The 11518-nt window shown below is 51.3% G+C and overlaps 1 protein-coding gene across 1 annotated transcript; it reads right to left on the reverse strand.

Moving 5' to 3' along the window:
* Positions 1 to 4581: 4581 nt before the first annotated feature.
* On the reverse strand, positions 4582 to 10928 carry LOC118264855 (transcriptional regulatory protein AlgP-like). Its single transcript, XM_050705130.1, has 3 exons — positions 10904 to 10928; positions 9162 to 10346; positions 4582 to 4592 (listed from the first exon to the last, which is right to left on the reverse strand). Exons 1-3 carry the CDS (start codon positions 10926 to 10928, stop codon positions 4582 to 4584), a joined length of 1221 nt encoding a protein of 406 aa, XP_050561087.1.
* Positions 10929 to 11518: the final 590 nt, after the last annotated feature.

The following is an 11518-nucleotide window of genomic DNA, read 5'->3' on the forward strand; positions in this document are numbered from 1 at the left end:
AGAAAATTATATACTTGACTCATTGCGTTTAGTAGGTTTATAACAAAGTGTGTGAAAACTTGCCAACTTGTTATATCATTTTTAACTGAGGTCTGTGTATGGAACTTGGTACTTATTTAGATCTCACTTCTTTTATAGGCGAAGCATTCCAATATTATCGAACTTGGCAGCCTTTCACATTTATGTTTTGGGTGGGATACATATTTACAGCTATTACTAGATAATAGCTTGTATGGGATTTAGCAAACGAGCAGTACCTACCCTTAGTACGAGATTGCTTTACGTTGAACGAGATCGAAACGAGAGCGCGTTTGGCGCTCTGATTGGCCGGCGCGAATGAACCAACCAAACAGAACGCCAAATGTGCTCTCATTTCAATCTCGTTAATCGTAAAACCATCTCATACTAAGCCTTCTGATCACTTCATGATACGCGTTTAGTACAACCCAGGGATACCCGCAACACTAGAGTAGTCACAATTCTAGCAAAACTAGCATAAATATAACAATATTTAAGTACACAACAATTCAGAACGGCTTCAAAAACACAATCTGTCGCGTCCCAAGTGTTGTTCCTTATAATCGTTGCGTTCGGTTCGCTGGCTCAGTCTGAGCGAGCCAAACCATCCATGAGGCACAGGGAGACAGAATTAACATAGGTTACGTTATTAATTAACGTCTGTTCTAGTTAAATAGGGGATAAGTGGGGGAGGCAACCTTTACTGTTCCTGTAATTTTAATCTTGTAATTATGTAACAAAACTATAGATTAGTCTTAAAGGTTAGGGACAAATAAAGTTTTAGTAAACGTTTTTGTTACGAGTGGATAACATTAACCCTGAAAGCCTTTTAAATATCTTTAGAAATAAAAGTGTCATAGTCTTTTTACTGTTTCGCTGGTTTTAGTGCCTATGCCAAAATATGTTCGTACCTTTACTATTTGATGTAGTTTCGATTTAATTTCTTCTATTAACTGACTCACAGCACAGTTGGCGTAGTGGCTGAGCAACGGGCTGCCGCAGAACATGCAGCGAATTCGATTCCCGCACGGAGGAACTCTTTATGTGATCCACAAATTATTGTTTATGGTCTGGGTTTCATGTGTGTCTATGTGAAACTATATTTGTAAACGCACACATTACACAAGAGAAAATCCTAGTATGGAGCAACATTAAAAAAAAACTATTCTCGATTTTTTCCCTCAAGTAGATCCTAATAGAAAGAAAATTAAACAAAAGTAAACGTTCCCAAAGTCATTGGTTCCATAAACCTTTACTTCTTACTAAGCAATTATAAATATCCTGTCTTATCTTTATCCCTACTCGCCTGCGGTATACCAAAGACTGGAAGCGGCTCGTGACAAGCTCAACCACAAAATACCATAGCATACACAATCCGTAAGTAATTCCCGCCATTTCACTTATCGCCGGCCCCGCGCCCCGATTTAAATTCTAAAGCAACTTCTACTTATATTTTTATTTGGCAACGAATTCTTTTCGAGTGCTCGCCTGTTCGCTGCCACTGACAGGGCGAAATTAAATCCTATTCGGGGGTAGCACTTATTAAAATCTGCCCGAAAAACTGCTCTTTTAGACCACAATGGGTAATCTAGCGGCCGGGAACGTTGCATGCAAGTGGTTGTGGTGTTTGCACGAGCGGCGGGCGATTTGATCCTGTTTCAATGTTGGCTGAGAACAAGCTTGTATTTTAGTATTCTTTGCAATACGACTATGACTAAACATATTTATCCAAATTATCCTTAATAACACTGATTATGTAAGAACGCTGCTTACCACCTGTTATGTATGCTGTGCCAATCAAATGATTTAAGAAAAGTTATACTTTTGAAAATTCATCTCTTTTTCAAAAGATTATAAGCGTAATTCGCTTTACGATTAATCTAGTGTGATATAACAGATGAGATAATATATATTTTGACGATTTTTTATTGGTAAATTCGTCAATATGTCACCACCCACTTCGTCATGACGTCACCATACATCTCTACCTCAACCCGCTACTTCTTACACCTTGAGCGTACCAATTTAATATTAAATATTGTATTATGAAATTAATTTCCGGATGTGTCGCGTGAATCGAGACGTGAAATACGGGATTGTAACAGATAATACTGTTGTTTTACAGTCCTCTCTGTGGTCTGTGTACGCCTACACCTGTGTACATGTTTCTGTGTAGATATGTTAAACCTGTACTTGTTATAGTATGAAGTTGTGTATAATAGTGCTGGTGGTTTACAGTTATTTGAGTGATTTGTGCATAGTGTGTATACCTGTATAGTATAGGTACATGTTACTATATGGTATTTGTGTACCTTAAACCTTATCTTTTTTTCGATTAGTTGATTTTTTTATGGAATAAGCCGGCAAACGAGCAGATGGATAACCTGGTAAACAATCGCCGAAAAATCAAAGGCGTTACATGTGCGTTGCCGGCCTTTTGGGGGTTAGAAATTTAAGAGATTTTTGGGAATCGCGGATTGGGAAGGGGGCAATTGGGCCTCCGTTAACCTCACTCCCACAACGCAAGTGTCACTTCACGTCGGCTTTCTATGACGCTGTGGTATCACTCCGGTCGAGCCGGCCCATTCATGCCGAAGCATAGCTCTACCACACTTAAAATTTCGTTTCGTTAAAGAGAAAATGTTTGATTTATTTTTAAATAAGAGATAGCAGGCACTGAAGTTGTAACTTATCATGCATTGATAAAAGATTAAACATACAGTGGTGTAACCACAGAACTTATACTCCTGGGTTTTATTCTCAATGAGAGGCAGATTTACATGATGAAAATTAATCTAGTACGCCACGCCTCAACTCCGACGTAATGAACCAGCATCATGCAACTAATTAACAATTTTTCAAGCTCAAAGCTAAGCTCCGTTTATTAACTCTCCATGTCATTAGATACGTGTAGGTATATATTGTAAATATGTATGTTTTAATTAGTATCTGTAATTATCGTTCCTATATCATACTGGCGTTTCTGAGGGCTTAGTTCGAGTTTGTTTCACGTTTAACGATATCGAAACGAAACGCTCTGATTGGTTGAGATTGGTTAGGTAGCTAGTAGCAGCTCCGGATCAGGCATCAGCCCTACTGAGCCCCATCTGTAGTGGTTTGTTGGCTCTTTGGCGCGCGCTGAACGCGACGTGCCTTACACACGGGTCTGGGCTCGGTATTTACCAATCAGTTCCCCTAAACAGTGACTATTACATTTAATACCTACACCTCTACCTAATGATTTGGGGAATAAAAGATGTATTGTTGTATTAAGTTAAAGAGAAGTACCAGGAAAGTATAACCCTCAACAACTTCTAAATAGAAAGTTCACCGTAACTCGTGTCCTATGTTAACTCTTAAGCAAGATATCGTAAACAGAACATGTTTTATACCAACTTGTTGCCATAAAATTTTGTTACATGCCAAACAAGTTCGACTGACTTACCAATTTACCATATCGAAGCTGTAAAAATGTTAATACGATTTTATGTACAGACAGACAATTTGTGAATTAGGTGGGATAGGGTTGTCCCGATGATGATGATAATTAAGTTTCTAATGTTCTAAAGGCTAGGCATCAGATACCTTCTATCAACTTTAACAGCCTATGACATTGAGTTTACCGAGGGTAGTGGACACTATCGTTTTCTTTTTCTTTTTTTCTTCTATAAAAATATTTTCTGATTTATTTCGTTGCAGGATCCAAAACCGTCATTAAATTCCCTGGGACCCGTTGGACTTCAGTTTTCCGGAGTTTTCATGGTTGTATCTACTGTAGATTCTGGCTTATAGGAGTTGCAGCGGTTTGGGACGTAGAAGCGGGCTTGCCCCATTTTAAGAAAAAGCCTGTGCCGAAATTGTCCGCTAGACTGTTTTTGAACAGCAAAATCATCCAATGACTTCTCCCGCCTTGGTTGAAGTGAGAGAGAGAGAGAGTGAGACTCTTACTGACTAAAAATCACCCCTTTAGGACGCGATAGAACTTAGTAAGAAGAACATAATAATATGCCTTGAAGTCTTGAAAAAATCACATTTGTACTTGTCAGGTTTCGAACCCTCACACTTGAGAAGCTAGCACATTAACCTCTTTTTCATGCAAAAAGGTACTTTATTTAAAACAGTTTATTTCACATTCTCATTTGTAACAGCCCTACAAATAACGTATGTTACGTGACTCGTACAAATATTACGTTTAATGCCAGAGTCATACTTCATGAGACGTTTTTATTATGTCTTGTAAAACGACCGCCCGTCAATGTATTCAAATTACTGGTTTTATGCTCAAAATTGACTGTATGATACTTTTTAGGGTTCATATCCAAATTGCGACGGTAAAACACTATTATTGAATGTCTGGTGCCTATCATTTAAGTACTAAATAATAATATTGCTAGGTATAACATGTAAGAAAAAGTGGAAAATGAACACCAAATGCTCTCCCTTTCTCAAATAATTGGAACAGGATGAAACTTCACTGGGCCAATCTCGCTCCTATCTCTATTGACCTCTGATTTCCTAATACCTTCACCAATAACACATAGAATATTAATACGCAAGCTACGATTATTGACATCCTAAAATAGAGAACGCATAATAAATTAACGGTAATACGCTTTACAGATAAACCTTTAATGCATTCATGTCGATAATACCTCCTCTGACCTTTGACAGCCTTTTTTTTTTTTTTTTTTTTCAGGGGGAAAATCATCCAATGACTTCTCTCGCCAGGGCAAAGCGAGAGGGAGTGTCAGACTCTTACTGACTAAAAACCACCCCGTTCCTACTCCTGCTTGTCGAGCCGGAGCCCCGGTAAACCCGCTAGGTTGTCCGCAGCTCCGGATTAGGCATCAGCCCTACTGGGCCCCATCTGTGGTGGTCTGATGGCTCTTTGAGGCGCGCGCGGAACGCAACGCGCCGCACGCACGGGTCTGGTTCTGGTCGGGCGGCGAGCTACCCTTGCTCGCCGTCCGCAGACCCGCACTTACGGTGGCCGGAGATCGTCACGCGATCCCCGACGCCCGGAGTGTCTTTCGCGTCGGCTGGGGCGTGAGGAAGTTCGTTCCCTCACGCGTCCCGCCTCCTCCTTAACTAGCATGACTGCTTCGCAGAAGGAGGAGACGGCATCCCAGTCCCCCTCGCTCCGCACCATGGCCTGAACCAAAGCCGGACGCGAGAGGTCGCCGTCGCCGATCACTTCCCTGAGGGCACGGCGGTGTTCAGCCCACGCAGGGCAGACCGCAACCGTGTGTTCCACCGTGTCCTCCGGGCGGTCTTCGCAGTGATGACACCCGGGCGTTTCCTCCCGCCCAATCAAAAACAGGAACCTACCGAAACTCCCATGTCCGGTAAGCACCTGCGTCAGGCGGTAGGTGAGGACGCCATGGCGCCTCTCTAGCCACTCCTCAAAGAGGGGACTTACCGCTGCAATGACAGCGAGCCCAGCCCTCGGTTGCGACAGTCGTTGCTGCCAATCCGCCATGAGATCGCGCCGGAGCTCGTCCCGCCACGCACTAATCTGGCGCGGCAGCGGAGTTTCGCCCCGGCGACGCGCGTCGGCGCGCAGACTATAGACGCGCGCGAGCACTTTCGCCTCCAAATCCCACGGCGGTAATCCGGCAAGGAGGTTCGCCGCCTCCCCGGAGATCGTGCGATATCCACGGATCACCCGGATGGCCATGACCCTCTGGGACGTGAGCAGCGTCCGAGTTGGCCGCCGCATCAAGTTCGGCGCCCACACTGGGGCGCCGTAGAGGGCCATGGACCGCACGATCCCCGCATACAACCTCCGGCAGGAGGCATTTGGCCCCCGAGGTTGGGCAGGAGCCGCTTAAGCGCAGCCCCCGTCCGTTCCAACTTAGGAGCCAAACGTCGGAAGTGTTCCACGAAGTTCCATCGACTGTCGAGGACGAGTCCTAGGTACTTCATCGTCGTCTCGACGCCGATGGTAACCCCTCCTGCCGTTATTTGGGACCCACCTGGAGGTGGCGCGTTCCCGCGGCCATGAAAGCACATGGCCTCGGACTTGTGGAGCGCCACCTCGAGTCCCAATTGCCGGATCCTTGCAACGACTATCGCAACCGCTCTCGCCATTAAATTGGCCGCCGCCTGGTGCGACCTCCCGTGCGCTAGCACCAGCGTGTCGTCGGCGTAGCAGATTACGCTGACGCCATTCGGGAGGTCGGTGCGCAACACCCAGTCGTAACCGATGTTCCACAGGAGCGGCCCCAAAACCGAACCCTGTGGAACACCGCGCGACATTTCTCGCCGGTTCCACTCGCCCTGGTGACCGGGGAACGTAACATACCTGTCTGACAGGTAGGCCTCGATTACACGACGAAGGTAGGTAGGCACCCGGTGGTACCGAAGTGCCCCCAGTATGCAGCTCCAGGGAAGGGAGTTAAAGGCGTTGGCGATGTCTAGAGACACCGCCACGACGACCTTACCCCTGGACACTGCAGTCCCCGTCGTGAGGTCCCTTACGCGCATGATGGCGTCCACCGTAGAGCGCCCTCTGCGGAAGCCGAACTGGCCATCCGCGAGGTCCGGCCCAAATTCGGACAAGTGCGCGACGAGGCGGTTCGAAATGATCCTTTCGAAGACTTTTCCCACCTCGTCGAGCAGCACAATGGGCCGGTACGCGGACGGAGAGTCCGCAGGGCGCCCTGGTTTCTTCACGAGGACCAGTTTCCCCGTCTTCCACTGAAGTGGAAACTGGCCCCTCTCCAAACATGCGCTGTAGAGACCTATTAATCGAGGCCCGAGAGCCTCCGAGGCCAGGACCCACGCCTTGCCATGCAGGCCATCGGGTCCTGGGGCGGTGTTCTTGGCGCCCATTCGGCGCACCGCCGCTCTCAGTTCTGCCTCGGTCACCTCCGGAACGATGTCGTCGTCGTCGTCGCTGTGGCCCACATTGGGCACCGCAGGGGGCGGAGTCATGGATGGAGGGGTGAAGCCCCTCCGTAGTCGGGGGAACAAGGCGCCGACCACTTCCTCCACGACCTCTGGCCGGAGACTCTGTGTCAGTGGGGGAGCCCAAGTGCGGAGCTTATCACGCACCATCCGATAGGGGCGCCCCCACGGGTCTCTGTTCAGAGTCTCCAGCATCTCCCGACGGGCTTCCTCCTTAGCCCGCCAAATTTCCGCTTTGAGGGCGGCCTTTGCCACCTTGTACCCCTCGTACAACTCCGCCTCTCTGACCTCCGCATCTGAAGGACGAATACGGAGCCTGCGGTGCCTGGTGTACCGGCGTCGCGCAGCAACGCAAGCACTGCGCATAGCAGCCAACTCCTGCGACCACCAGTACACCTGGCGCTTGCGCTGACCTGGCCGGGCCCGGGGCATCGCCACGTCACATATTCTGGACATGGCGTCCTGGAGCCATCTTGCTTCCTCGTCGATGTCGGCAGGCCTGTCCGGTGGTATCACCCAGGCCTGCACGATTGCGGCTTCCAGGAAAAGCTCCCGGTCCAGCTGTCTCAGCGCCCAACGCGGGCCACATGGGGCCTGTCTGACTGGCGGGTCCGCGGACTCGGCGGAGACGTCAAACCGGATGTACCGGTGGTCCGAGAACGTCTCCACCTCCTCCATAACGCGCCAGTCAACGACACGAGGTGACAGAGCGGGGCTGGCGAACGATATGTCCACCACCGATTCGCCCTGCATCCGCACGCACGTGGGGACAGAACCCCGGTTCAGGACGACTAGGCCTGTCTCCAGGGCCCAGTCTTCCACCATCCTACCCCGAACGTCAGTGAACCGGGAACCCCAAGCCAAGTTTTTGGCATTGAAGTCCCCGAGGACAAGCACGGGGAGGGAACGGAACCCGACGACGACGGCGACCAACTCCCTCAGGGAGTTGTGGAACTCGGCGAGAGTTCGGTTCGGAGAGAAATACACGCCCACCACAGCGATCTCTCCGAACCGTGCTGCGACACAACCCCGGCCTCTCTGAGCGCTCTCGAGAGTCGGGGTACCGGCGGCGGCCGACGAGATGATGGTCACCGAGCCGTCCAAGTCCGCAACCCAGTGATCCCTGGGCGGGACGAAATACGGCTCGGAGACCACAGCGACATTTATTGACCACTGCGCCATGCTCTGGAGTAGAAGGTCCTGAGCGGCGGCGCAGTGGTTGATATTCGCCTGGAGGAGGCGGAATGGAGTCATTACTGGCACTCCATCACAACCTCCTCCCTGGCGGCATTACGGCCGGCGGTGACCGCGGCGGCGGTAGCAGTGGCGACTGCGGCGGCGGTGGCGGAAACGACGGGGGCGGCGGAGGGCCTACCCTTACCCCTGGGTTTGGTAGGGGGAGCAGGCCTTGCTCCCGACCCGGTGATTGGCCGGTTTGCCGGCCGCTGCACATGCGTCGCAGTGCAGCGGGGCGGTGCACGTACCGGCCTTGTGACCGGGCTGACCGCAGCGGAAGCAGCGGTCGCTACGGTCAACCTCCGAGGTGCATTTAACGCTCACGTGGTGGCCCACGTGGCAGCGGTAGCACCTCAGAGGCCGGACCTCGAGCAGCTTGACCTGCGCCGAGACCCACCCCACCAGGAGCCTTCTGCCCTCCTTAATCTTTTTGGCCGCTGTCACGGGGCAGCTTACCACCACCGTGCGCAGCCCCGAGTTGTCCGGACGGATGGTGCCTGCCTTGACCTGGTCAACAGGGCACCCTCCCGTCCTGGCGACAGCGGCCACCACTTCATGCTCCGTTACGGAGTCGTCCAGACCCAATATACGCAAGTCTAGGCACTTGGTGGGCCTGGACACGCGAGCCTCGTCCGCACCGAGGCACGCCCTAATCCTATCGGCTAGAGCGTCAGCGGTTGGACCGCTGGTCGCGCCGGGGACCTCAAGTAGACGGGCTCCAGTGGCCGTTACCTTCATCGCGAACCCGTCAGGGGCCCCGAACTCCGCGGGAGTCACCGCCCCCTTTAATTTGGCGAGGACGTCGCCGTACGTCACGCCTCTCTGGACCGCATCAGGCTGTAGTGTTATAACTACAGCCGCGGTCTTAGGGGCGAGAAGCAAGGCCGCAGCGCGCTTCTCTCTGCGCTGCTGCTGCCGCCGCTGCCGCTGCTCTTTCTTGCGGCGCTTCCTTGCTTCTTTGGCGACCCTCCTCGCCTCGCCTACCACTTGCCACTCACTACCCCTTGCCGTTGGGGTAGGCACGCCTGTGGCTGGGGCTGCCTGCTGAGCCGCTGCGCCCCTTCTCCTTTTTCTGCGTCCCGCTGACGCATTCGTCGTCTGTACAGCTGGTGCCTGCGTCGGAGGGGGCGCTGGGGCCCTCGCTGGAGGAGCCGCTCCTGTCCTAGCCGGCGGTTGAGCTCCGCGGCCAGTCTGCCCCGAAGAGGACGACGGCCTAGCTGCAACAGCTGCGTATGTGCTCGAGGCCGCTAGCGGGGGTCGGAGGAGCCTACTTTCCAGAACGTCATAGCGCTGCTGGAAAGCAGCCATCTCCCTGCGCAACAGCCCGAGCATATCGGGCTCCGCCTGAGGTTGCGCCGGAGGTTGGAGTTGGCTTCTACGGCAAGCGGCAAGCTCAGCCTTGGTGGACCGAAGCTCAGCCTCCAGAGCGGCATTCGAGACCGACAGGCGAGCCAGCTCCCGCCGCATTTCGGCCAACTCCTGATGGACTTTCCCCGCTGAGGGAATCCTGCACACATCGAAAGCCGCCGCCATAATTTCCGCCTCTACCAACTTCAACTGAGCGGCTCTCGCAGACTGGGTTTTCTTCCCCGCTACCAGCCGGAGCCCCTCCCTGACGGCTTGGCGAAGCGTCTCAGAAAGGCGCGCACCTTTTGACCCCTCCCCGTCCGAAACCTCCATCACGGAGGAGTCTGTGTGAGCTGCACTTTTCAGGGTACTATCCGCCGCAGCCGGACACTCAGCCGGCTTGGACCGGGCAGTGGCTGCCCGCCTCTTGGCCTTCCCCCTGCCTCTACCCCGCGCAGCCGTAGGGATTTTAGGGGGGGCCGGGGCCTCCAGCGCGTTGGAGGACGAGGACAGACCCAGACCTTCTTCCATCCTGGGACGTTTAAAAGTTGACCTTGTCTGGCGCTTTAAAATTACGCTCACGCCAGACACAGATGAAGAGTCGGACTCCGAGTCCGATCCCTTCCGACTTGGGGCCCGTGTGTGGGACTTGCCGGACGAGTCCAGCGCCTCCCCACGGGCACCAGAGCCACTCGGGCCCTCCGCTAAAACAACTGCAGGCGAGCTAAGCTCGCCTACCCTCTCCGCCTTGGTGGTTTGTTTGTTGATATTATATTTGTCTGCATACAGTTCCCACGAGTGTGGGGGAAATATTCGGTCCACCCAGGCAGTGCCCCCTGTACCTGGGTAAGTGTATATTTGTATCCCAACTAGAGGGTCCACCGGTCCCCTAGCTGGGGGTGCGCTCGAGACTGACACTACTCCTCAGCCACGCATACCCTCGCCGCGCACCAGAACTTGGTATTGGAGGAATTTTTTATAGAGGTTAACTTCCTCGCGGTCCGGGCGATCAAGCCAAGACCCTCGTCCCGTTCAGAGTCATAAAACATGACCATGACCTCTTCCCGGATTACGATGTCGACGGTTGCAGTCGAGGACAGCTTGTGCCCCGATGCTGCTCGTTGGCAGGGTGAGTGCACAACGAGCACCGTCCTTGCCTCTCCGCCACGCTCTCTGCTAGGTTCAGAGAGACGTGCGGAGCGACGCCCCCTCGGAGGCGCAGGCCATGTGTCATCACAAAGCCCGCCGCCCCCAGAACCCATCTCGGGTTCTTCCGCCCCGTCCAAAAGTTCGCTACAGGCAATAGCCACTCCAACCCTATCACCCCCGTTAGGGGGACTATCGCCTGTACCCAGGGTGCACCACGGGGAGGTCTTTTGGCACCGCACCCCACCTTTGACAGCCTGGTACTTCAGCATGGAATACTAAATATAAAATGATTGATTTTAAATGAAGATAATCCTTTACGTGAGCAACACACACTTGCATATAGGTGAAAGCTTCCTTACTGACGTCGATTTTAACACCCTTAACCTCTGATAGCCTGGTACCTCCTCTTAGAATATTAAACTAGGAGACAAGATTTGGTAAGAGATAAATGGTAGTTCGATAGCAGGGGGTTTATATATCCCGTACATCATTTTGGAAACGTGTTATCTACCTCTCCCTTTCGAGGAGAACATATTATAGTAGCCTTAATTTTATGTATGAGATAGTCTTATTCAATAAGGGTTTAATGCAAGTGAAAATCAAATAACTTTAATTAAACTTTAAGTTCAAGAACAGAATTAAACGAAAATACATCTACATCATATGTCTTTATGACATATGATGTCATCATACGTCTTGGGAGTACCGCAGGGCTCAATACTAGGCCCATTCCTATTTTTGGCATATACATATAAACGACTTGCCCCATTTATTTCAGAATGAACCTGATGATGATTAGTTTTTAAAATAAATAGACGAAAAAATAATTATGACGACGTAAATAATTCTCTAATGAAGG

The sequence above is a fragment of the Spodoptera frugiperda genome, chromosome 26, assembly GCF_023101765.2.
Source record: "Spodoptera frugiperda isolate SF20-4 chromosome 26, AGI-APGP_CSIRO_Sfru_2.0, whole genome shotgun sequence".
Taxonomy (NCBI): domain Eukaryota; kingdom Metazoa; phylum Arthropoda; class Insecta; order Lepidoptera; family Noctuidae; genus Spodoptera; species Spodoptera frugiperda.

What these genes read in the sequence shown, in the direction of transcription:
- LOC118264855 (XM_050705130.1), bottom strand. Translation starts at nt 10,928, where the DNA reads ATGCTGAAGTACCAGGCTGTCAAAG. An exon ending in GAAGTACCAGGCTGTCAAAG is followed by an intron (nt 10,347 to 10,903) that starts GTGGGGTGCGGT and finishes ACCCAGGTACAG; the next exon opens with GGGGCACTGCCTGGGTGGAC.